General features: G+C 40.6%; 1 protein-coding gene across 1 annotated transcript in view; it reads left to right on the forward strand.

Annotated features, from left to right (window-relative positions):
* Window positions 1-25,777, forward strand: part of LOC117484459 (polypeptide N-acetylgalactosaminyltransferase 18-like) — a 306,696-nt gene that overhangs the window by 197,848 nt on the left and 83,071 nt on the right. The window contains 3 exon segments of the mRNA XM_034132932.1: window positions 3,000-3,114; window positions 19,358-19,543; window positions 21,419-21,556. Of these exon segments, the coding sequence (XP_033988823.1) occupies window positions 3,000-3,114; window positions 19,358-19,543; window positions 21,419-21,556 (439 nt within the window).

Below are 25,777 nucleotides of genomic sequence, written 5' to 3' on the forward strand. Positions count from 1 at the left end.
ATCCAGTCGTCATGACTCCACTCCGGAGGGATTCCCCGATCATTTCTTAGAGTTTCTCATCAAGGGGGTGTCTCCTGTCCCCGGTACAAACACACTGCCTGAGGAAGGTTAGGCTATGTGTATTTTTTTTGTCATTAACCTTTTTCGGACCACTTATTTATTTATTTTGGTGACGATCCGACCTCCATGCTGCTACTCTGGTTCAAACTGCATCCACCAAACAATATGATTTATCTCGACCTCCCCAAAATAACCTAAATCTGACACGGTGTGAGATGTCTTTTTTAGCTGTTCTGTCGTCATTTCCTGCGATCTTCTTCATGCAGTCAGTCAAAATGAATGAATGAATGGGCGTTTCTTTGACTATTTATAGGCAAATATGGGCGTTACGTGAAGCCCGCAAAAGCTGCGCCGCATTTCGAGTCGATTGTGATTTATAAAGGGAAACAGGCGTAGGAAGTGCCGTACGCACTTCCCTCGCTGGTACGCAATGTTTTGTGAATCGGAAAATGTCGGAACATTTCTGTACCTATTTTTTTGCTTTGTACTACGTAAGCAACCTTCCCATGTGAATCCTACGCAAGGTGTTATAAATGAGGCCCCTGGTCTCTTATTATGCATGTACAATTTAGGGTTGATTGGACGATGTACAGTAAAGTTACACCAACTTCCTGTTTTATGACGAAATTGCTCAAAAAGGTTTTTAGGACTATAGACTGTCCATATAAAGATCGGGACGCAGGAAAGGTATTCCATGATAACTTTTTTTTGCTTTGATTACTTTTCAGTCTCAATTTTTCAAACTATTAACTTTAAAATGAAGTATCATACTCCTGATGTGAAAGCTCTGGCATATGTTAGCAGAGGAGTATTCTGGTGTCGTGTTAGATGAAGGAGAATGCACTTTTACAGTGTAAACCTTCACAGGGTGCAGGAGCAGAGCGAGGAGGATCTGAACCCCTACCATTTATCCATCATCGCCAGTAAAACTGCTTACAAATCTAAGAGAAAAGTTAGGATGATCACATCAGTTTTCTTCAGTATAGAATTGATCCACTGATTGTTCATTGTATGCCATGGTTGTAACCATGGTTACATGTTAAACAGGAATTGGCACCAATATGCTAAAATTGGTGCCAATATGCTAAAATCTAGGAGGACAAGCAGCTCTTAAAGCAGAGTCAGAAATAAAAAATTCTAGTAAAAGAACTATGGATGATGGTTGTGTGGTTCACTTAACACCTCAGGTGGTGTGCACAGTAAACACTGGATGCAGAAGGGCGTTTAACATTTTATAGCAGTCAAGCTGGTGGATGGTGCATTGTGGATGTGTTGTGGATGGTAAAACATGGATGATTTTTTTCTATACAGTACATAGCAATCAGATCAGGTCAGAAATATATAACATAAATTAAATAATCCTGAATTGCTCCCTTTACCTCGCAGCATATCAAATCAATAGGGATCTAATTGTCACGGTTTTGGATTGTTTTCATTTTCCACCTTTTATTTTGAAATGTTTTCCTCCTTGTGTCTTGTCTGATCCTTCTTCCTGTGTTTGCCTTCCTGTCGTTAGTTTCCCTGGTGTGTCTGATTGTCTGATTGTGGTCACGTGTTGCCCTTGTGTTTCTGCCTCCCTTACCCCAGCTGTGTCTTGTCTTGTGATTACCCCTCTCTGTATTTAGTCTTATCTTCCTGCCTTGTCGGTTCATTGTTTTTCCTGTCTCCCTCCATGTCAGTCACGGCCAGCTATCTATGTTTTTTCATGCATTGTTTTTGTGCTCATCGGCTTTGGAATAAAGTTCGCCTTTTGTTTATAGACCTTTTTCCTTTTTGAAGTCTGCATTTGGGTCCTACCTTTGCCCAACCCTAACAGAATGAACCGACCAGCTTTGGACTCAGCAGATTCAGATTTTTTGATTCTACAGGCGGAACGTCTTGGGTACTCTCTAGAGTACCTTTTTTATACCTGTTTTTTGGAAAACAGGATTATTGAAAAATAACTGGCCTGATACCATGAAACTTGTTGAGTGGTGTAACCTGGGCCAAGGAAGAACCCATTACGTTTTGGAGTGGATCCAAATGATGGGGCGGATACACACATATTTGTCTACTTATGGTAATAGCCTCACTGTGCCAGGCACTATAATTCCAGAAGAGCAGGGTGGAGAGGCACAGTGTGTGTAACTATCTGATAATAACTTGTTATCATTTGAGGAAGAAACTGCACACCTTTATTTAACATAAATAACTGTTCCAGCTTACACGATGTTACTAGCCACTAACTATCTACTTGTAACATTACTGTAGCTTTTTTGGTATATGCCGTGTGTTATTGAGGAACAATGTTTGTTTACTGCATGAATCAAATCCTGCATGTGGAATTTCAAAGCTTCAGACCTCTTTATCTCAGGTCCCCTCAAAAAAGGACTTTGTTGAGATTGATCAGTAAAAAGCATAGCTCTTATATGTAATATCTGAATTGTTGTTAGCATTGTGCTGTTATCTGAATATAATCATACCCCGTAGTGAGTGGGCCGTGTTTCTATTAGCATTTTGGGTTTCAGTGTTTCTGGGAGTTTGCCAATCTGTGTATCCACAGGGAGGATACATTCACTAAAACAAGCTGTCTCTGCAGCACCGCTGTATCTCATGTTGATAAGAAGAGATGTGTGGGACTGACAGCATGAATACTGATAAGAGTTATTTTTAACCATTTCAGATTCAGTTTGTGTTCTGAATTTGTTGTGTTTGATGAAAGCATAATTATGACAGCTGGATCATTTACAAATGTATTGTAATGCATATGTTTATCATGAAAGACTAATACCTGTGTTTAGAGCATCAAATGTGCATCCTAATTAGCGCCTAGTTTCCCAGTGTGGCTCTAATTGTTTTGCATTTAAACTCTCTATGCATTTTGCTAAACACAAATCATTTTCTCCCCCTCTTTCTTTCCTCTCACCTTGTTTCTCTATTCCCATCACCCTCTATTCTAGGAGCCCGGCTCTGATTGGCTGCTTTGTGGTCGACAGGAAGTACTTTGAGGAGATTGGCCTGTTAGATGAAGGCATGGAAATTTACGGAGGAGAAAACGTGGAGCTGGGCATCAGGGTGAGTCAGCATGACAACCTGTAGCCTAGCAGCTGCACAACCTGGCAACCTATGCCTGCACCATACATTACTGCATCCCATAATACCACCAGGACAGAGATGAATGTGAACTGTAAACCGCTGTCACTGACAGACAGAGATATCCTGAACAGCAGAAATCTCTTTCTTCTGACAGAATGGAGCTTTATCAGTCATTTTCATTATTCACTGACTCAAGCAAACTGAGCTCATCACTAATGATGTTCTGCCAGATAACATTATCATATAATATCATCAAATTACAGTTGAAATGAAAAATGTCCTATGAAATTCAACAACTTTAAAGGTGGGGTAGGTCATTTTGGAGAAACCAGCTCGAGTGCGCAAGAATTTGAAAATTCACAACCGGAAAAAATCTGCCACTTTCTTACAGAGCCCCTCCTCCAACACACACGAACTCGCACATGACCAATGAGGGCACGAGATAAGTTTGTGCACAGATGGAAGGCTGACAGGCAGGTAGGCCATCCAGTTATTTTAGCCGGGCCGGCTAAAATGATTGGTCGTACTTTTTACAGTACTACGGCTTCCACAGATGACGTTTTTTTCTCAAAGCACTTAAGATATACATTGCTATCGGGATGTTAAGAGCATTCCATGGAATATAACAAAAAGTATATCTCGAGCAGGTTTCTCAAACTTACCTACCCCACCTTTAACAGATGATTTATATGAAAATGAATTCATTTTTTTCAATTATTTCCATTTTTTTCAATTATTTCCATTTTGTTGCAGTATCTGTTAGTATTAAGGTTTTTAAACAGCAACCTTTACTCCAGTCATATCTACAGGTACTGCAGGGGTCTCATCCTGTATCTGCTCTCCTTAGCAGCAAAGGCCTCTGCTAAGGCACCATCTTCTTCAGAATAAAAAATGATGTAATGTCTGCACCACTCTATGGAGTTCACTTTGGCATCAAGGCATGGAAGCAATGCTGTCAACTTTTTTTATTAAATTAGGCAACTAATAAAGACCCCTTTAGAGATTTAGAAACATCTAGAGAGGGGCTCTGGATCCTCTCCTGACACCACAGTGAAATTCGAGTGAGATTCTAATTTCATTTGTAATGTTCATTAAATAGGTAATAATGTAGGTCATGAATATGAAATGAGTGATGTTGATGTTTTCCATCCTAGGGTAAGTACACAGGTTCAATTAGACACATTTAATGGAGGATAAACATGCACATGCTTAACAGAGAGCTGCCTTGTGTTACGCATGAGCCGTGGTACATGTCAAAGGTCATGACATCAGTGTAAAAGCTCATAACTTAGAGGATATGAATATATAAGGTAATACTTCTACTTGCTTTTTTACTGTACAAGTAATGCTAAACATATACTCATAAATAACACACATTGTGCATGGTTACATGTTTCACAGCTGTCTGGCAGTTTGCTTTCCAAACAAATAAGTCACATGTTTTTTATTTGAAATGTTATTACATCTCTGGCCCTGTGCTCTTTCTTAGTTGTGGCACGTTTTCTCTGATCCACCTTCATCGCTCCCCCTCGCCCATCCACTTGCCTAATGAAATTGTCATCAGTTGGATTGGCAGCGGTAAACTTCTTGGAGCCTTATAGAATAGAATTGGGAGGGATGAAACCCTCTTTTAATGGTCACACATGCAGAGCACACAGCACACACCTTATATGGCCTCTACTTGATTTTAAACTTCTTTTTTTATCACTTTTGGTAATTAAAGATTGATAATTAAGGTGTTTGCAATTCAGTTAAAACACAAATGGCTCTATCAGCTTCATAGTTCCCTCCTGGCCCATAACGTGTTAGTGATTGCCACCTTAGGAACACCTTAGTTACACACATTTCATGGAGGCATAATCATCAACAGCATCTTAGTAAAAAAGGTAACGAGACCACGAGAATGTTTTGTGCAGTAAGTGTTTGCAGGGGTTGCTTTAACTCCATATTTGTGCATTAGTGAAAGAGTAATAGTTCATAGGGAAGTTCATTAATTGTCCTGCAACTGGGAAATGTACGGTATTACAACAGCAAGAATGCAGATACGTTAAAAAGAGTGAAACAAATAATAACAGATAAGTAGACCATGGCAAACAAATATTAAGTAGCAGTATAGTTTAAAATAAAAATGATAATAAAATTATAGGAGTAGAAGGTAGTTAGTGAGTAGGAATTCATTTGTGTCATGTTGCAATGATCACAGGAGCTGGCTCCAGGCAAAGGATAATCCTAATATGAGTTCTGGCACACTGAAAATTACCCTGAGAATTGGTTTGACCTCAGACCATAAACAGTAAATGATGAATATACAAATCTGCCTAATGATTCAAATGTCCTGTTGTGTCTTCACATTTGTTGGTCATTGGCAGTAGTGTGTGTTTCTCTGTCTCCATATAAGGCTTAATGTCAGCCCTCTGGAGGTATCAACAGTCTGAAGATGTTTTTAACCTCAGCGCCTCGCAGTGCGGTGACCGTCACTCCGCTGAGAGGTGATGCTCTGTCAAAGAGGCCTTTTGGAAAATAATTATTCAGCATCTGCCCCCCGACTGTGGAGAGAAATTGTTTGAACACCTGTTGACATTTGCTTTCTGCAGCAAAGCACGAGCAGCAAGCTGCGAGCAGACGGCCGCTCTCTCCAGCGGTTGGCAGCTCTGCCTAGACACGATTAGATTAACTTTATTTTTATTTTTTTAACACTTTATTTATTGGTTTTTCCCACACATAACACAATAACAGGAGAAAATACAGAGTACAATTGCAGGTTCTATATAAAAAAGAAATACAAAAAAGATGACAAAACAATTATGACAAAACAATAATGATAATAACATAAAAAGACCATTACAGTAATAGCATTGACAAAAATCAACCAAAATACACAATGATAAGACAGAAACAGAAAACCCCTAAGACCAGTCCCACCCACCCCTACCTCCAGACAGGGCCACACTGTGCAGTAATCGTCAAAAAAGGAGAAAGAAAGATTCAACTACTTGCCTCAGCAAATGCATGTGTATTTGTCATAGCATTTCTTCAGCCTACAATAGGTTGTTTGATGTTTTCTATATACTTCCTAAAGCCAGACCAGCACTTATCAAAGAGATGTGGCTTTCTTTTAAGGTTACAAATAATTTTTTCTGACATCATGTACAGTAGGAGGAGGTTTCTTTGAGCCACATGGATATGTGGGGGGGGGGGGTTCTGCACTCTTCCATAATAGAGCAATACATTTGTTGCCAGCAATCATGGCCAGTTTGATTAGGCGCACCTTATTCCTTTTGTGTGAAGGGATGTCAGAAATGTCGCCTAACAGGGCTAATTTATGTGTACAAGGAATCTCAAACCCAGAAATCTCTTTAAGAATCTCCCATATTGACCCCCCAGTAGAGCTTTAATTTATTACATTCCCAGAACATGTGAATTAGGCTACCTGTCTCTGCAGTACATCTAGGGCAAAGATCTGAAATTGATTGATTTATCCTATGAAGTCTTTCTGGTGTAAAGTTAGTTCTATGAATAATGTTAAACTGCAAAAGTTGATGTCGGCTGTTGTATGAGAAAGTGAGGGCCTCCTCACATAATCACTCCCATTTTAAGTCTCCAAAGGTACAACTCAGGTCTTGCTCCCACTTGGTCCTAGAATTCAGGGGTTTAACCTCTGTAAGGGCCAGAATGTGGTTATATGTCAAGGAAAGTATACCTCTGGGGTGTTTAACTCCTTTTAGAGCATTGTCAATTGGGAGAGACTTTAAGGGAGTGGAGTTTTCCCCATGAAGTGTGCTTAAAAAGTGTCTGACTTGCAAATATTTGAAGAAATTAGTTGGGAGGCTGAAGGAACTACACAGCTGTCCAAAGGTCATAAGTAAGTTATTCTCGTAGAGATCCCCAAATGTTTTGATTCCCTTGGTGTGCCACATCTTGGTTATCCCATCTCTAAGTGCACCTGGCAAAGCAGTGTTGGTATGGAAGGGAGTATTGCTGTGAAGTACGATAACACTATTGAGATGTTTCTGTATATCAGACCAGATTCTAGCGGTTTGATTAATAATATGATTATCAGTACCATTCTTCAGAGTATGGAACGACCGAATAAAAGGGATGCCGGCCGGTCTAATGATGGGTACTGCTCTAAATGTTTCCAAGCAGGAGGGTTAGCTAGTTCTGTCTGCCAGATCCATAATGTCCTGCACTGAGCAGCCCAATAATAACGCTGACAATCTGGGAGCTTTAATCCTCCATGCTGGTATGTGTACAGAGTTTTGATCTTAATTTGACCTGACAATCGCGTTTTCCACCTCCCGTGTAGTGATAGTGTTATATTCTGCCTTTGTTGCAGCCAACTGATCTAAAATGTATTGCGTTTGTGACTGAACATTTTGTTTTTCCAGCACTTTAATATCACTCTCTAAAGAGTTTAATTTAGATTGATATTGGGTTTTTTCCCAGGAAGAGTAACTAATAATATTGCCTCTTATATAGGCTTTAGGCGCTTCCCAAACGATAGTCGGGGAGACAGAGTTTCTGTTTGCTGTGAAATACCAACTCAGCTGTTCATTAATTAGGTTGACAAAGTCACTATCATTAAGAAGATGGTTGGGAAACCTCCAGCGTTGTTCAGCTTGTGGTCCAACAGGGTTTGAATTTTGTTGAACCCCTTTTCCATTTCATCCAGAAACCACGACGGCCGTACCTCGGTCACGGTGTTAGCCTTGACTGGGCTAATGCTATTGCTAGCTTTGGGCAATTCACTCTCTGACTTTTTCTGAGGCATTTTCAGTTTGGTGTTGTACCGATAGTCTCACAAGGCAAATAAGGTTGTTCCGAGCTATAAATGCACGAAATAGGAGTTAGGAACAGGAGTTCGTTTAGGAGCTGATTTCACTGCGTCTGTTCTCTACGCCGCCATCTTGGATCCCCCTAGATTAACTTTATTGCTATTGCACAGTAACACAATGCAGTTTGCATCAAACCAGAAAGTGCAAAGATTAGTAAAATGCACGAGTTCTCAATGAATTCCAACAAGTCCTCCAACTCATACGACCAAATGGGCCGATTGTTCAGGCCCTTATTACGACCAAATATGTTGTTTCTTCAAGCGCTTAATACGTCCTATAATTACGTTTTAAAGTTTTCGCCCTCTAGTGCTCCCGTTGAATGCTAACGTTACAGATGGTCGTTTATTCACAAATAACCCTCTCTGTAAAATCCTAAATTGTAGGATAGTTTGGCCATTAAAACGCTTTTTGATTAGATTTCTAGCGAGAAGTATATATTGTACTTTTAGAATCCACGTCCAGTCGATATGTAGGATCTATAGTTTGATAGATATTACGAAGATGATTTGAGGTATGCGGCAGCCTCCATGTAAAGTTACGGGTTGAAAACAGTATTTCCGGTCTCAACGTTTTCATAATAAAACCAATGATCAAATGATTTAACAGTGATATCTGCAGTACTCATCAACTAAAAAACATCAGTTTATCCTTGTTAATTATACGACATTTATTGGTTTAAATTGTGTACAATGCTTTTGTGTTTTTCCCATAGGTTTTTCTCTTTCGATTCTGAGAGACACCTTTGTTTTTTCAGAGGTTTTGATAGGCTAAAACATTGATTGTTTTAGCCGCAATGCATGTCAGGATATGGTGTTTATGCGATATGAAATCGGAAAAACATTTTTTTTAAATAAAATAATACTTTATTCCGAGTGTTCTTGCTTTTCTCTTTGGAAGTCATCACATAACGGCATTGTAATACACGGTTCGGCTGCATTAAATATTACATATCTGCCGTAGATATTTATTTATAGAGCCCTGATTAGAAGACCTTTTGACAAACTGTAAGAAATGCCGCCAAAACTGAATACGTGACGTGGATCATAAATATATCAGCAATTAAACAACATCTTCCATTTCTTTTCACACAATACGTCTCCTTGCAGTATCAATAGTAATTCGGCTGACTTTTATATTTGATCCAATTGGTAGATAGATTATATTTACACCATAACGGTGCACAGCTGATAGAAAGGGATTTTTTTGTAGTTTTTAAAGATATTATTTACTGAACTACCTTTCCAACTCCTCATGCATTTGACTGTTACAGGTCTATACAGGTTCATGGTACAATGCATAAGCTTCAAATCGAGAGACTGAAACTGTATTTTCCTTTACCGTTCTGTTTTAATTTCACAATAAAGTTAATAGTCATATGTTTGATATTATTATTTTTTATTAACTAGACCACTGGTTTTTTAACCCGCACCGCCTAGTGGTTAAAGCACGTTATTGAATTTTGTTGTTGAATAAGTTTTATTTGATGAAAACATTTCAATATTAAGAGTAGCCTACAGATGGAGCAGCTTATTTCAGACTCCAGCATACAGCTTCCTGCCTGCTACCTGCCGGCTACCAGCCAGTTACCTGCCTAAGACCTGCCAAAGACCAGTATCTGGGAATGTTAAGCCCTCCCACTATTTTCCAAGAGGGCGTTGCCAGATTTTCAATTTCAGGATTTAACCAGGAGATGGCGCTTCATTCACAGCTACTATTTCTTTTCAAATGCATATAGGCTCAGTCAAGAATTTGAATGGGATGGGGAGACGTGTGTGATTAACAATGAGTGTCCAAACTATGGCCAAACTAAGACTTAGTTTTTCAAAAGAGAAAATGCAGATATTATATAAAAAACTAAAGTTAAAATCTTGTTTTTAATGCCCCAAGAGCAATAAAAACACTTGGTAAAAAAATCCTGAGTGAGGCTTTCATAAATTGCATTTAGCTGACGCTTTTATCCAAAGCGACTTACTATTTAATAAATGATAAATGATTATCCATAACAAATATGACTGATGTGTGATTATTATTCATGCTATATACTGATATAGGGCTAAGTAAGCAATCAATCCTGCAAATTAACCCTTAGTTGTTCAATATATTTATTCAGACAATGTGAGTAGAAATACAGAAATTCTGCTCCCACCTAAGGCCAACGTTGCAATATTACAACATTTCCCTAAAAACTTACCAAAACGTAAACATTTTTAAAACTCTTTCATTTCTGCTCCAGAGGCTATCCAACAACATCTGAAAGGTCAAAAAAACAAACAGGGCTAGACAGCCATTTGTAGCATATGGGAGAATGGTGAAAAGAACCAACTGGACTGGGACCAATGGGAAAATGCCTCTTCCCCTCAATGTGAAGCAAAAGATTGAGTCCTATGTTTCCAATCGGTTCCCAAATGTGAACATTATTTTGTATTTTTATTAAATTTGACAATGTCAATTTCACTTTCCACTATGTACAGGTATCTTGGGTCAGTCTTGTCTTCCAAAAATCAGGAAGTAAAGTCAAGATGTGAACTCAACACGTAGTCACTCAGAGGGGGGTACTAATTATTTTCAAATGCATATAGGCAATGCTATCCATTTACATGTACTGTAGTCTCTTTCAGTCAAGAATTTGAATTTGAATGGGATGGGGAGATGCTCTGCCAACACTGACCCAATCTTCTGCTCCTCACAGCCCACTGCCTGTGTTTTAACATGTTTTAACATGTTCTTTTGTTTTGTTTTTGTTTTGTTTTAATGTTCTGTATTTTAAATTGTTTTATTTAAGTATCCCAGTAATGAATGTTGCATGTTTTAAATGTATTGTATTTACTTGTTTAAAATGAAATGTGTTTTAGATTGACTTTTAAAATCTAACTAACTACAGATGAAAAATAGCCTCTTGGCTAACTCTGGCACATTTACAGAAATGTTCATTAATGTGCACTGTCCCTGTTAAATAAATGAATAAATAAAAAAATAAACACCATTGCCACCGGTCATTCCAGTGCCAGTGTCCAGGGTCGGCTGCCACACCTGATGAACCCACCAGGGCAGTTTCCTCAGAGCGAGAGGAAAAGTGGCCTATATGCATTTGAAAAGCAATATAAATCACACAGTTAGTATACAATAGGCTTTAAAAGCACCATCGATAACCATTGCCCTTCTCTAATTCAAACCAAAAGAGAAAAAGCAGATATTACACTCTGAAAAGAAAGGGTAGACATATCTGTACTCTTAGTGCCAAGTAGCTAAGCTATTCATTCGCAGAAATGTAAAGTGATCTAACTAAGTTCTATTCATATTCTTGACGGGAAGAGCAGTGTAAATGGGGGGGCCTATATGCATTTGAAAAGCAATATAAATCACACAGTTAGTATACAATAGGCTTTAAAAGCACCATCGATAACCATTGCCCTTCTCCAATTCAAACCAAGGTATCTTGGGTCAGTCTTGTCTTCCAAAGAGTTTGTGACAAGATGTGAAGTCAACAGGTATTCACTCAGAGGGGGGTAGGTACTAAATGCAACCCATTTACATGTAGGCAAACAAAGTCAAAAATCAACATACAGTAGGGGGGTGAGGGATGGTGAACGGTATGGTCAATGTTTGTAAACACAATCCCCAGGATGTGTCTTAATCAAACCAAAATAGAAAATGCAGATATTACACTCATAAAAGAAATGGTAGACATATCAGTAGCCTACTCTTAGTGCCAAGTTGTCTCAGACAATCTGCATTTCCTAATGTGGGACAGTTCTGTGCAAAATGTGGGACACTGAAAAGTCTATGTTAAAAAGCCTCAGTCACCTTAATTCATGTAATAAAAACATCTCAGGTCAGTAACACTGAAAGCTAAATGTGCAATACCATGTTCAGCTATGTTACTATTTATAATGTTATTGTTGTTACAACAGAAGATGTTTTTCTTTATATTGAAGTTAAATGCATCAATCTGGTGCACTTTGAGGTCAAAATTAAGAGATTTATGGATACCGCTGGAAAAAGCTGCAGTACATATGCCGAGCCTGTACGTAGCGCTGTAACTTCCTCCACAAAAGCAGCCTTCTGTTTATTCAACGTGGTGGGGGCCGAGGGAACCGGGCAGAGTTTTTCGCCGGTCAACGTGTGTTAAAGTTTAAATCTTCCTTATTGAGCTTTAAAACAAATGAATAACGACTATATATAATAATAAAATACACGGAGCCTGGCCTCTCTTTGTCCTCCCTCTCTTCTGACAGCCTCAGTGTCTGTCTCATGCAGCAGCTGATCCAGTAATGAGTGACACATTTTGAGTTGTATACACTGTTGGAAAGAGGAGATTCCTAGATTTCTAATGGTATCAGGATTGTTTTTGTACTCCAAATATTAAGCAAAATATGTCACATTATATAATGACTGTCACCGAGTCATCATTTTGAGAAAAAGGCCTTCAAAGTTTTCTCTTCTCTGGAATCCATCGATCTGATTGATTATTAGCGGAGCAAATGATCAAAATAGTCCGGAGGGAAAATATTTCCGTTTGGATTACTGGTCTGGGGGAAGCTCGCGAGTGTATGTGTGTGTGTGTGTTTGTGTATTTTTGCGTAAGTGTATATTGTGTTTGTTTCCCGGAGAAAACACTCACGAGAAACACCGGCTGTTGTTATGCCTGCTGTAACGTTAAATTACTCCGTTCTCCGCTTGTAATTATGCCGTTACAAGCTTCATAGTTGTATTTATCATCTAAATTTGCCGAAACAAGTTTAATATTCTGAAAGCCAAGACTTTGTTTATTTGAAATCAGATAAAAACAAACTGTAACGGACCCTGTCGTGTTATCTATGCCTTACTGTACATTCATAATTTCAGCCGGAGGGAGGGGGGCGGCGCTGCGGAAGAGCAGATTGCGAGTGAGAGGTGCCTGTCATCTTCCCTTTACAAGCTTCACAAATGTATTTATCGTGTGATTTTGGAAATAAAAGTTTCATATTCTGAAAGCCAAGACTTTGTTTATTTAAAATCAAACAAAACACCCGAACCCCGAAAAAATAGTTTTTTACGCAAATCCACGTTTATTTTTAAATGAGCCGTTGCGACTTCCGACTGATTTCGATAGAACGGGTCACATATATTATATAGTGTATTGTATTATTAAGTAATATCATACATTAACCCCATTATAGCAGATGCCACATTGAATGGATGAACACATGTATGCATCAATAATTACAACAGAGTATTTCTAAATACAAGCTGAAAAAATACTTATATGTATTTAATACTAATAACATAATGATTAATTTCAGATGATAATACTTTTCAGTGTCTGTCTCTTTTACACGACCACTAGAGCACCTCTAGTGGTCGTGTAAGAAACGACATACACTTTAAAACGTGTCTCTGGGTCGTAATAAGGGCTTGAACAATCGGCCTATATGGTCGTTTTTTGTAGGAGGACAGGCTGATGAATTCACATAGCGGAACAATGTAATGTAGTAATGTACATATACATTTAATATAAAGTAATATAATATAAATGAATAACTATCTTTGTATAAGGTGCAGATTTAGAAGCATATCATATAAGGTGCAGGGTTAAGGCATATACATTGAAATACTGATGTAATAAATACAGATGTTATAAAGAGTTAATACACAGACATGGTAAATGAGTCACAAGGAGAGAAACGTCCCTGAGTGTGAGGCGCTGTGGGTTTGAGCCCCATGATATTCAACGGGAGTGTGGAGTGAGGGGGGGGGGGGGGGGGGGCTGGGTCTGAGTGGGGGGTTCATGAGGGATAAGGTGTTGTGGAAGGAGCTGTTCCTGAGCCTGCTGGTGAGGGAGCTAAGCTCCGGTACCTCCTCCCTGATGGGAGGGGGGCACCGTGTGCTGGAGGTCAGCGATGGCAGGTAGTGGGACACCAACGACATGTTGAGACGTTTTACAGCCCGTTGCAGGGCCTTCCTTGGGAGCTCTGCATTAGGTTTACTTCAGCTCATGCACTGGCAGCGACCGGAGCCTCTCACCTGCAGCCGGCTGCAACCATCTCAAGATGCACCGAACTGAATAGAACCCAAGAAGAAGATACACTTCAAAGCTGTTGTAACACTGTTTTGCACTTTTGTATTGGTTCAAGGTGGGATATACTGGAGGCGTAACCTATTTACCCCTGTTCATCTATTTATATGGGAGGTTTCTGAGAATTTGAAAAAGGAACAAGATGGTTAGAAAGAAAATCAGACATTTATTTTCTTTGGCAAACACTAGTCCCAACAGGGTATTCAGAGTCAGAACCTGGCATCTAATACAGCCCTGTCAAACACAAACACATCATGAGTGTCAGCTTTTCATACCTTGTAGTTTTGACTATAAACACATCAGGCAAAAGTCAATATTCTTTGTTGTTTGCCAAAGTAGCTGCCTGCAGTGCAAAAAGCCTTCTGCAGATCAATGAGTGAGTATTTTGACAGAATCAGTTCTGCACAAATGTCTCAAGGGCTTTGCTCTTACTCTCACTGATCCATTGTATAAGTTCAACCTGAGGTTTAAGTCAGAAAACAGTTGGTACCATTTCCATCTCTCATACAAAACACTGGCCCCTCATATTAACAGCGGTGTCATTTCCCCCCAGTTTCTGCAGAATAACTGTATATCTGGCCTGCATGCTCCTATTGTGGGACAATTCGTTTTTATGAAGCCTTATCTAGATGTTATATTGTGCATATTTATTGCGTATTGTTTCCTGACATCTTTTTTTTTTTATCAAAACGGGTGTCTCCTACATTATTTATCTCTAGATTTCTCATTAAAACTTGTAAAAACACAAGTCTGCTGGCAAGATTTGTTTTGCAGTTGACAGACAGAGACATCAAGGGATATAATTGAGCTGTGTTTTATCTGGGAGACCAGATCAGCTGTTTAACAGTTATAGACACTGAATGCCACAGAGATGTTCTGAGATGCTTTCTTGATAATAGCTGTCTCATGACCCTGTTTAGTCCCACAGGAGAAGGCTTTTTATTGAGAAAAAAGACAACCAAACAAACCAAAGGCTTCTGGAAAGGCTTACTCAAGAGGATCAGGAGAGCTGTTCTCCCTCTCCTCCTCTTCTTCACTTTCTTTATTTTCTCTTTATACTTCCATCTTGACAGTATCTCCCTCTGCTTTCATCTCTTCACTTTCCCTGTTTTATCTTCTCACTGAATCTTCTCTTTCTCCTTTGCCTCACTCTCTGCCTTTTTTCTCATTCTCTATCTCGCTCTGCACACCCACCTTCACCCGCTCAGAAATAGATTGTTATGCTCGCAGAATAGCAGATTATACTCTAACCCCGTGTTGTAAATCCTTTATAGAGAGATGTAAGGTATATCTGAGGGGATGCATGTATTATCTCAGAATTTAGCTGGAGTATGAGCTCCTGCCTGGGCGTCGGGCCAGGGCTTCAGTCTTCCTGTTGTTCTGTTCGCTTTGAAAGCATGCAGGGAAAGAGGCTGGCCACTAGGAAGGATTATACTCTCAACACACACACACACACACACACACACACACACACACACACACACACACACACACACACACACACACACACACACACACACACACACACACACACACACACACTGTACACACATTGCAGAAATAAAGAGAACTGGCGCTTCAGTATTCAGAATTGCAACAGTTCGGTACACTGTAATTTACCAAGTTTGATTCGCGTTACTAGGCCTTCACTGCACCCGTTCGGACAGAACAGCTGACGCGTAAGATGCGCGGAGGAGGACTGTGCATTTATGTCAACAACTCCTGGTGTACAGACAACAGCACCATTACCAGGCACTGTTCTGCCGACCTAGAATTTCTCATGGTTAAATCCAGACCCTTCTATCTGCCCAGAGAATTCACTTCCATCATTACAATTGCAGCCTATATACCACCCGATGCTAATGCTAAGCTAGCTATGAAGGAACTGCATGTAGCCATTAGCACGCAACAGACATTACACCCGGAGTCTGTCTTCATCATTGCTGGAGATTTCAATCATTCCAACCTAAAGACTGTTCTTCCCAAATTCCACCAACATGTCTCATGTCCCACAAGAGGAGATAAGACCCTGGATCATGTATATACCAATATCAAAGATGCATATAAGGCCCTCCCTCTCCCCCATCTGGGTCAGTCAGACCATATATCACTGTTCCTTATACCCAAATACCACCCCCTTATCAGACGAGTCAAGCCCTCGGTCAAGACAGTGAAAGTCTGGCCTGAGGGAGCAGAGTCCAATTTACAGCATCAGCTTCACATCACCAACTGGAACAACTTCGCTGTAACTGCCACTATGGATTCCCTAATAGACATTGACACATACACCTCTTTTGTTTTGGATTGCATCAACACCTACATCAGTGATGCCACCACCACCAAACAGATCAAAATCTTCCCTAATCAGAAGCCATGGATGGATGGGCAGGTCCGCCAACTGCTGAAGGCACGTGACACCGCCTTCAGATCAGGAGACGCGCAGGACTACCGTCTAGCCAAGGCTGAGCTGAAACGGGGCATCAAAAGGGCGAAGCACTGCCACAAGCTAAAGATTGAGGAGCACTATAACACCTCTGACCCCCGACGCATGTGGCAGGAGTTACAGACCATCACGGACTTCAAACCCACTCGGGCCTCCCCCCCGTCCACTGACTCCTCTCTTCCAGATGAGCTTAATTATTTCTATGCTCGTTTTGACAAGGTTAATCACGAGGTAGCCACTAGGGCCACTCTGCAGACCATCTGCCCCTCACACTCTCCCCCACAGGTGTGCGTGCTGAACTGAGCAGGACAAACACACGTAAGGCTGCTGGCCCCGATGGAATCCCCGGACGTGTACTCAGCTCTTGTGCTGAGCAGCTGACCAGGTTCCTGACTCCTGACTGACATCTTCAACCTGTCCTTCGCCCAAGCAAAAGTCCCCACGTGCTTCAAATACACCTCCATTGTGCCTGTTCCCAAGCACGCCTCTCCGACAAGCCTTAACGACTACCGACCCGTGGCACTTACATCGATCATCATGAAGTGCTTCGAGAGGCTGGTCCTGGCTCGGCTTAAATCATGCCTCCCACCCACACTTGACCCCTAACAGTTTGCCTATCGTCAGAACAGGAGTACGGATGACGCCATCTCCACAGTACTACACCCTGCCCTCTACCATCTGGATGCAACACATACGTACGATTCCTGTTCATTGACTTTAGCCCAGCATTTAACACCATCATTCCTTCCAAACTGATTACCAAGCTCAGTGACCTTGGCATCGACCCCTCCCTCTGCAACTGGATACTGGACTTTCTCACAAACAGACCCCAGCATGTTAGAATAGACAAGCTCACATCCTCTAATCTCATCCTTAGCACTGGTCTCCCGCAGGGCTGTGTGTTAAGTCCCCTCCTATATTCCCTCTTCACACATGACTGCAAACCTGTACATGGCTCAAACACCATCGTTAAGTTTGCAGACGACACCACAGTAGTCGGGCTTGTCAGCAACAATGACGAGACGGCATACAGGGAAGAGGTTGAGCATCTGGCAGAGTGGTGCGCTAACAACAACCTGGCTCTCAACACCAAGAAGACGAAAGAGGTCATTGTGGACTTCAGAAGGAACAAAGACGGCACGCACTCCCCAGTCCATCTTAGTGGAGAGGAGGTTGAGCAGGTCACCAGCTTCAAGTTCCTGGGAGTCTACATCTCGGAGGACCTCTCCTGGACCGTCAACACCTCAGCCCTATTCAAGAAGGCTCACAAGCGCATCTTCTTCCTGAGGAAACTGGCAAAACTCCGCCTATCCTCCCAGGTGCTAATGAACTTCTACCGTTGCACCATCGAGAGCATCCTCTCCACCTGCATATCAGTATGGTACGGTAACTGCATGGTCAAGGACAAGAAATCACTGCAGAGGGTGGTGAAGATCGCACAACGCATCATCAATATGCCACTCCCCTCCATAGCCTCAGTCCATGAAAAGCGGTGCCTGCGAAGGGCACGAAACATCATCAGAGACTCTTCCCACCCCAACCATACACAGTTTATCCCCCTACGTGGCATCCGCTCTGGGACACGCTACCGCAGCCTCCCGGGTAGAACCAACAGGACTACGCACAGCTTCTTCCCTTCAGCAGTCAGACTGCTGACAATGAACCCCACGCTGTCCCATACTGCCTAGTTGTTGTTGTGTGCTGTGCTGAAGCGCAATTATCCTTGTACATTACTGTTTTATATACAGTACTGTATTCACTGTATTTATTATTATCTGTGTATTTATTCTTATTTATACATTTCCCATCTATTTACCTTTATTTTTGTATCATTTATTTTGTACATACTTCTGATAATTGTGTATATAACTGACTGTTTTGCACCCTGGTTAGACCCTCCTTAATTTCGTTACACTGTGCTTGCATTTTATAATGACAATAAAGTAATCTAATCTAATAAATGTATGTTTATCATGGGAGAAGCATCAGTTGACTAAATATTGTCATGACAACTGAGAATTGCAACATCTGGAGAAGATTCACACTTGCTCCATGCTAAAAATGTAAAGTTGAAACACAGTCAGTAAGACAGTAAGATTGATGAAATGGCAGCTATAATTGAAGCAGTGAAGTTGAAGTGTGATCACAGGGAGCTGTCATCTGAAGAGTTTCATTGATTGCAGGGATGTTGAAGATTTTTTACTGCTAAAAATACACAATTGTTTGACTGAAAATTTGCCGATTTAAGGAGCCATGATTATGACAGAAATACCAGCTACCTCCCTTTGGAAGGTGAAGACTAAAGCCTGGATAGAAAGACCTCTAGGGACATTGAGGGGAAGGGGTTAGTGAGCCTCTGCAAATAAAATAACGTCAATTGGAAGATAATCACATATTGCCTCACTGTTTGCTCTGTTACAGTCCTTGTAGCACAGCATTGATCCCAACCTCACCTTCCATATAATTACACTACACCCTTTTGCTTTTATGCCATTTTCAAGGCCAGTAATGAAAAAGATGACTTTAATTTGCATTGGCAATAACATAGACAATTATAAATAACTTGTTTGTCGGCCTCCAAATTGCAACTTTTAGGGCTACATAACATGTATATAGGAAATGCAATCAAAGTTATCATTACATTCTTCATGTGCCTGAAGCTAGTTAGACCTTGGTAGATATATTTGACATTATCCATTGTAAAAAAGAAAATCAGTGTTCTCTTATAATACAGTTAATTCATAATAATATCATGCTAAACAGAGCATAGAGGTTAAACTGGTGTGTGTGTGTGTGTGTGTGTGTGTGTGTGTGTGTGTGTGTGTGTGTGTGTGTGTGTGTGTGTGTGTGTGTGTGTGTGTGTGTGTGTGTGTGTGTGTGTGTGTATAGGTGTGGCAGTGTGGTGGCAGTGTGGAGGTTCTACCATGTTCCAGGATTGCTCACATCGAGCGGGCCCACAAACCCTACACAAAGAACCTGACAGCACATGTGCGGCGGAACGCTCTGAGAGTGGCGGAGGTCTGGATGGACCAGTACAAGAGCCACGTCTACATGGCCTGGAACGTCCCACTGCAGGTAAAGAGACATTTGTGAAGGGTGCAGATGGATGCATAAAGGCTAGCAACAACTGCTGAGAAAACACAATCAGCAGATTTTTGCAGTCAGTAAAGTCAGTCACTGTTGTGAGCACAGAGTGAACACAGAAGCTGGGAACCTGCCTGGGTCAGGGGTTAGGGAACAATACAGATTCACTGTCCGCTACCACAGCAACCTGGAGAGAAAGGTGTGTATTACACTTGGAAACTTTTCCTTGATTATAGAAGTCAGCAAAATCACAAATTCTGAGGTCCGGAAGTATAAAGTGCTTCACATTATTTGAAACCCCTCTGTACTGTTGAAATATATATATGCATGTTTGGCCTTCCCATTTCTCTAATTTAATTATGTTTGACATTGTAAGATGAAAAATCATTATTTCTTAAAAGTCATAATTTCAGCTTTTCTTTAACCTGTTAAGCCCGAGAGACCCCGGTACCGGGGAACTGCCGCAACATCTTGCAGGAAACAGTGTCTGAGGGCATGTTCATTTAATAAACTATGAATGTTTTATATCCATGTAATGGGAAGAAACTCATCTAACTGATCATTTTTTTTTTTTTTTTTCAAAAGAAAACCCATAATGCTAACACTGAGCCTCTGAATTAGCAACGAGCGAAAAATGCTAATAGATTACTGCACCGAATATCACTCACAAAACCTTATTATTTATCTTTTCTCTACATCCATGACATCGATTCACATCGTGAGGTGACACAGAATCGATGGGTACCCTCATTATCACTGAATTATACTAAATCGCGACGTTATAAGCAAAAACAGACATCAAAACATTTGACGCTAGGTAGCTAAAAATGCTAACAAGGTTACCTTGGCTCTGTAGTCTCTCCAAAGTGGTCTTCAATGGCATCAAAACGATAAAAACGCTGCTGAAGTTAATCCATAGGTTAATCCAATGTGTCTGTGTCCCTTTGAAATGATTTCTGATAACCATGAGCAATGAGATTGATAATCCATGCTTTTACGTTTCTAGATATCAGAGCTAGAGTGTAGCTTCACTCTGATGCAAAATTACATGCGCAAAGCCCCCACCTTTTTGTTTCACAATGAGTGTGTGTGGGGGACTCCCCCTTCGATTCTATTGGCTCTAACGGTCAGAAAGATGTGTCAACCATCAAAATCGAGCAAGGGGGGCCAGAGATATGGAAAATCCACCCAAATGACCCCAGAAGTGGTTTCTTTTTGCTAAATCTCTCTAAAAATGTCAAATGTCACTTGTTTTGCATCAATATTGATACAGGGTACTTATTATATGTTGTACTTTTGATTCCTAAAGCTTTTAGTCTACCTTACCATCATCCAAGTGTAGTTTTCACTATAAGTAAAAAAGAATTTTGGACGGACACTATAATTTACAGTTTTTTACTATGTAAAATCTGAATTTTCTTTAAAATAAAAAACATCTATATTGATTCTGACTTTTCTACATCCAACTCACAGGTTTATCATTACTTTGAGAAAAAAGATTATTAATTTAACCCTTTTAGAAGGGAAGATATGGTCATTTGTTCTGGGAATGTCATTTTCGAGCCTGAGACCTGAAAAACAGGCTCAGGGCTTAACAGGTTCATAAATAACATCTTCTCCCTTCTTTGTATTACCGTTTCTTGCTATCTTCATGCTCAGTTACTTTTGTACGCTCTTACATTTTTCATTCTAAGGACTTAGTCATGCTGAAAGGAGCCAGAGGCCCTGAATTTTGGACACGATATATTTTTGGAGCATTGGAGACTACGAAGTCGAAGCTTATTGTACTTATTTTTTTGCTAGAGGGTAGAATTCAAGGTCGGCATTTGTAAAATTCGATGTATTTGTTTTTATTTTCCTCTCTAGAATTCAGGAATAGACATTGGGGACCTATCTGAAAGGAAAGCCCTGAGGTCCAGACTGCAGTGCCGACCCTTCAGCTGGTTCCTCTCCAACATCTACCCTGAGCTCCGCTCCTACAGCAACATTGTGGCCTACGGAGTGGTGAGTTCAATGTATCCCACCTTCAGTCTCAAGATTACTAAACATTTCAAATTCTTCAAATTGATTTGAGAAATTCATCATCACGCTGAAAGATAAGTGTTTTAATTAAAGTACTAACCCTGCCATTAATCTGATATAGCAAGAAAAGAAATAGAAAAGCAATTCTAAAAAGATTTATAAAGCTCTTTAATAATAGTTGAAACAGAGAGTGCAGCCCTGACCCCTCAGGCAGATCCCTCCAGAGTCTGGGAGACTGCAGAGACTCCATCTTCTTTGTGTATGTATATGCGTGTTTAAACAACAAGGACTTCCCCCTCTAAAGATGTCAGGCTGCCAAAAGGGACAATAAGAGGTCTTATACAATTTGAGACGAGGCTCAGGGCTTTGAAAGATATAATAACATCTTAAAACAATTCAGCAACAAATATGGATGAGCTTGAATGGGTGATGAGTTTCAGGATCCATTCACAGAGGGCGCTGTTGAGCTTGATGACCAGCTTGGAGGGCACAATGGTGTTGAAAGCTGAACTGTAAATGAACAGCATTCTCACATTATGTGTTCCGTCCGTGTGTGTGTTGATATTGTTGTCCTCAAACACACTCCACTCAGTAGATTCGAAGCAGTGCTGCAGAGCTGAGTCTGACTCCTCACTCTAGCGCTGTATAGTCCGTGTCACCGGTCTGTCCCGTTTCAGTTTCTGCTTGTCAGCAGGCAGCAGCAGCAGTGAGATGTGCTCTGATTTGCTGAAGGGAGGGCGAGGGAGAGCTTTATATCCATGTTGAAAAGGGGAATAAACATGGTCCAGAGAATTGTAGTCTTAATCCTATTGTTTCTTCTTTTTTGAATTGTATGTATATTTCTGGATGTACATTATAAAAGCTGGCAGTTCACAGTCTACAACTACACCTAGCTAAAAGTAGAAGTTTAGAAAAAGTTTCAGAGAAATAAAGAGATGGCTTTTTTTAAGTGATTGAACAAGATCCGTTTTAAAAAAATATGGGAGTTGAGCCTTTAAAACAAAAAGCATTTTCAGAATAGAGAACTCTTCATATTTCTCCAGGATTATTTCTACTGTCTGGTCTGGGGGGAGGATCAATGACATGGCTAACAATGTAGATTTACACAACTGCTACACCTTTCAGCATATTTTCTTCAGAGCCAGAATATTTGCACTGGCTGAGTAAAAGGTTCTCGATCTAGATTACGGGACAAGAATACAGGAAACAACATAGAAAGCCAAATTACATGGGGCCTAGGTACAGGCATTAACACAATCATCTACAGATTAAAACATCAATTACATGAGATAAGATTAGACTGAGATTAGTCAGCAGACATGCATATGAATACCCCCAAGATCAGCAATTTATTGTATCTGAGCAGAGATAAAGACAGTCAATCTGAAAGTGCCCTGATTAAAGAGGGATTATATCTAGGTGGTCTACTGTAGATATAATCAAGAAGAACAAGCAGATGTTCCTTTAATCAAGGAAGAAGGCTTCAAAGTGCTACAAAGCACTAAATCAATGCTGGCTTCAAGTAGGGGAACATGAGCATTTCACCAAAAAAAGACACGAAAAGAGTACAAGGAATTTAAATAAACTGAATATACCTGAATTTGAAATGATTCAATGTTTGTCTTCTGTCAGAACAGGTTGTTATATTCCTAATTTTAGAATAATCTGAACACCAGATATTGAATACACACAACTGATTTAACATTTATAATACTGTTTTTCTTAGTAATATAGGGCACATTCATAGTTGACTTTCTAAGTGCAATTCAGTGTTTGAAGTGTTCTATTGCTTGGCCAGAAGATTTGATAGAAACCAACGAACAATGTCAGTTAATAACCAGCAAATACCTCAGAAAAAGAAGAAAACACCTCATGACGCTTTGACACTTGCATTAAAACTCAACATTTCCAAGTATTTCAAGTTGTAAAACTTTAACTTTTCCATTAACGCTGAGTCTGAGTGAGTGCATCATGTCATACAGTATATGCCTCTCTGCTGAAAGAGCTCACTTAAATTCCCCGCAGCGGCGTATTAAAAGGGTGAACCTCTTTTCACCACTTTATTCCTCTGGCTATTCCTCTCTTCAGCTAACAGCTGTGGGAGGACTTTGCATAATTGAAAAATGACAGTAATCTGTTGAAAGCTGAGCAGAATTATCCACCGCACGGACTGTCCGTGCTGATAGAGGAAAAATGAATACACCTCAGCTAAGTAATAATAATTTATGAATTTTATTTTTGATTAAAATGTTTAATTGTGGCCTCATTGTCACACTTTAATCTTATAAATGACATATAGTTTGAGATATCTCTCTTCTGTTGGCCTGAATGCAGGCTGAAATTAATCATCATAAAGAACCAAATTCCTTCAGACTGATGGTAAGAAATGAATGATAGATAGATGGATGGAGACAGACAGACAGACAGACAGACAGAGAGAGACGGACGGACGGACGGACAGAGAGACAGACAGACAGACTCACAGACAAACAACAGACAGACAGACAGAGAGAGAGAGACAGACAGAGAGAGACGGACGGACGGACAGACAGACAGATAGACAGACAGACTCACAGACAAACAACAGACAGACAGACAGAGAGAGAGAGACAGACAGAGAGAGACGGACGGACGGACGGACAGACAGACAGATAGATAGACAGACGGACAGACAGACAGACAGACAGACAGACAGACAGACAGACAGACAGACAGACAGACAGACAGACAGACAGACAGACAGACAGACAGACAGACAGAGAGAGAGAGAGGAGGAGAGAGCGGAGGAGGAGGGAGAGAGAGAGAGGAGAGAGATGAGAGAGGAGAGATGACGAGAGAGAGAGAGAGGAGGATAGACGAGAGAGAGAGAGAGACGAGAGGAGAGAGAGGAGAGAGAGAGAGAGAGAGAGAGTAGAGAGAGAGAGAGAGAGAGAGAGGAAGAGAGAGAGAGAGAGAGAGACACAGACAGACAGACAGACAGACAGACAGACAGACAGACAGACAGACAGACAGACAGACAGACAGACAGACAGACAGACAGACTCACAGACAGACTCACAGACAGACAGACTCACAGACAGACAGACAGACTCACAGACAGACAGACAGACGGACGGACGGACGGACAGGCAGACAGACAGGTAGGATTATTGTTCCACAATTGGGTAAGGTTTTTGTTATAGCAGTAATCTTAAAATCTTTCATGGTGGAACAAAGTATCATAACATAATAAATTAAAAATAAAATACATATAAAAACAATGTATGTACAGGAATTTAGTTTGGTTCAAACTCAGGCATTAGCAGCAGCAGCTGAGTGTGTCAAACAGCTCCTGGTCTCCTCTTGTTGTTGTTTGAGAAGCTGGATTGAGTTATTTGTTGACTCTGCTGAGCACAGGGTTTTGCTTGAAGTGAAATTGCTTTCACAGTGACATATGACAGATATAGATGTAAAGTTCACATATTTGACAAACAAAAACTCTCAGAGGATGACAGTCGGAGAATACAAGTGTTCTTGTGTGAGTGACACCATCTGTGGATGTTGCTCATGCACTTATCTCTTATTGAACATGGAAGAAACGTAAATGCACTGCTCACACAAGGCACATAATAGGAAAGGAGATATTATACACATTTTCAAGCTGTTTTTAATTAAACACTTTCACACAGTATCATGAACTGTGCTTCACTGTTGACATTGGTTGACAATTGGTTGTTGTTTTCAGGTACAGATTTCAAGAATATTTAACCTGACGACCAGAGCCCTCGATGTGTTTGATGATCGGTCAGTTCATCAAAAACGTTGATCAAGGTTGAATACCAATAAGATAAGCCTTTGTTTGTTAAGATTGAAGATGTAATACCTGCTCTTGCAATACAGTATCTGAATGAATGGTAATTACTTAGATGGTTATTTAGGCCATGGATGTATAATATGAACTGGATAGGGCTTTGGAGGTGGGGCCCGATGCATTCCTATGAGAGTAGCTCAAGCCAAAATGGCCTGCCTCTCTATAACAAAAACAGCTGTATCTGGGCCCATAGAGCATGCACACTAGTATTTTCCATAAGCCCCGCCTCCAATATACAGTGTCACTGCCAGTCCCGACTCAGTCAAATGAATGAAGCAGTGGCGTAGCCACCATAGGGCCAGGGCAGGCCCAGGCCCACCCAGTTTACTCATTGGCCCAACCCTTAATTTTGT

The sequence above is a fragment of the Trematomus bernacchii genome, unplaced genomic scaffold (genome assembly GCF_902827165.1).
Source record: "Trematomus bernacchii unplaced genomic scaffold, fTreBer1.1, whole genome shotgun sequence".
NCBI lineage: Eukaryota > Metazoa > Chordata > Actinopteri > Perciformes > Nototheniidae > Trematomus > Trematomus bernacchii.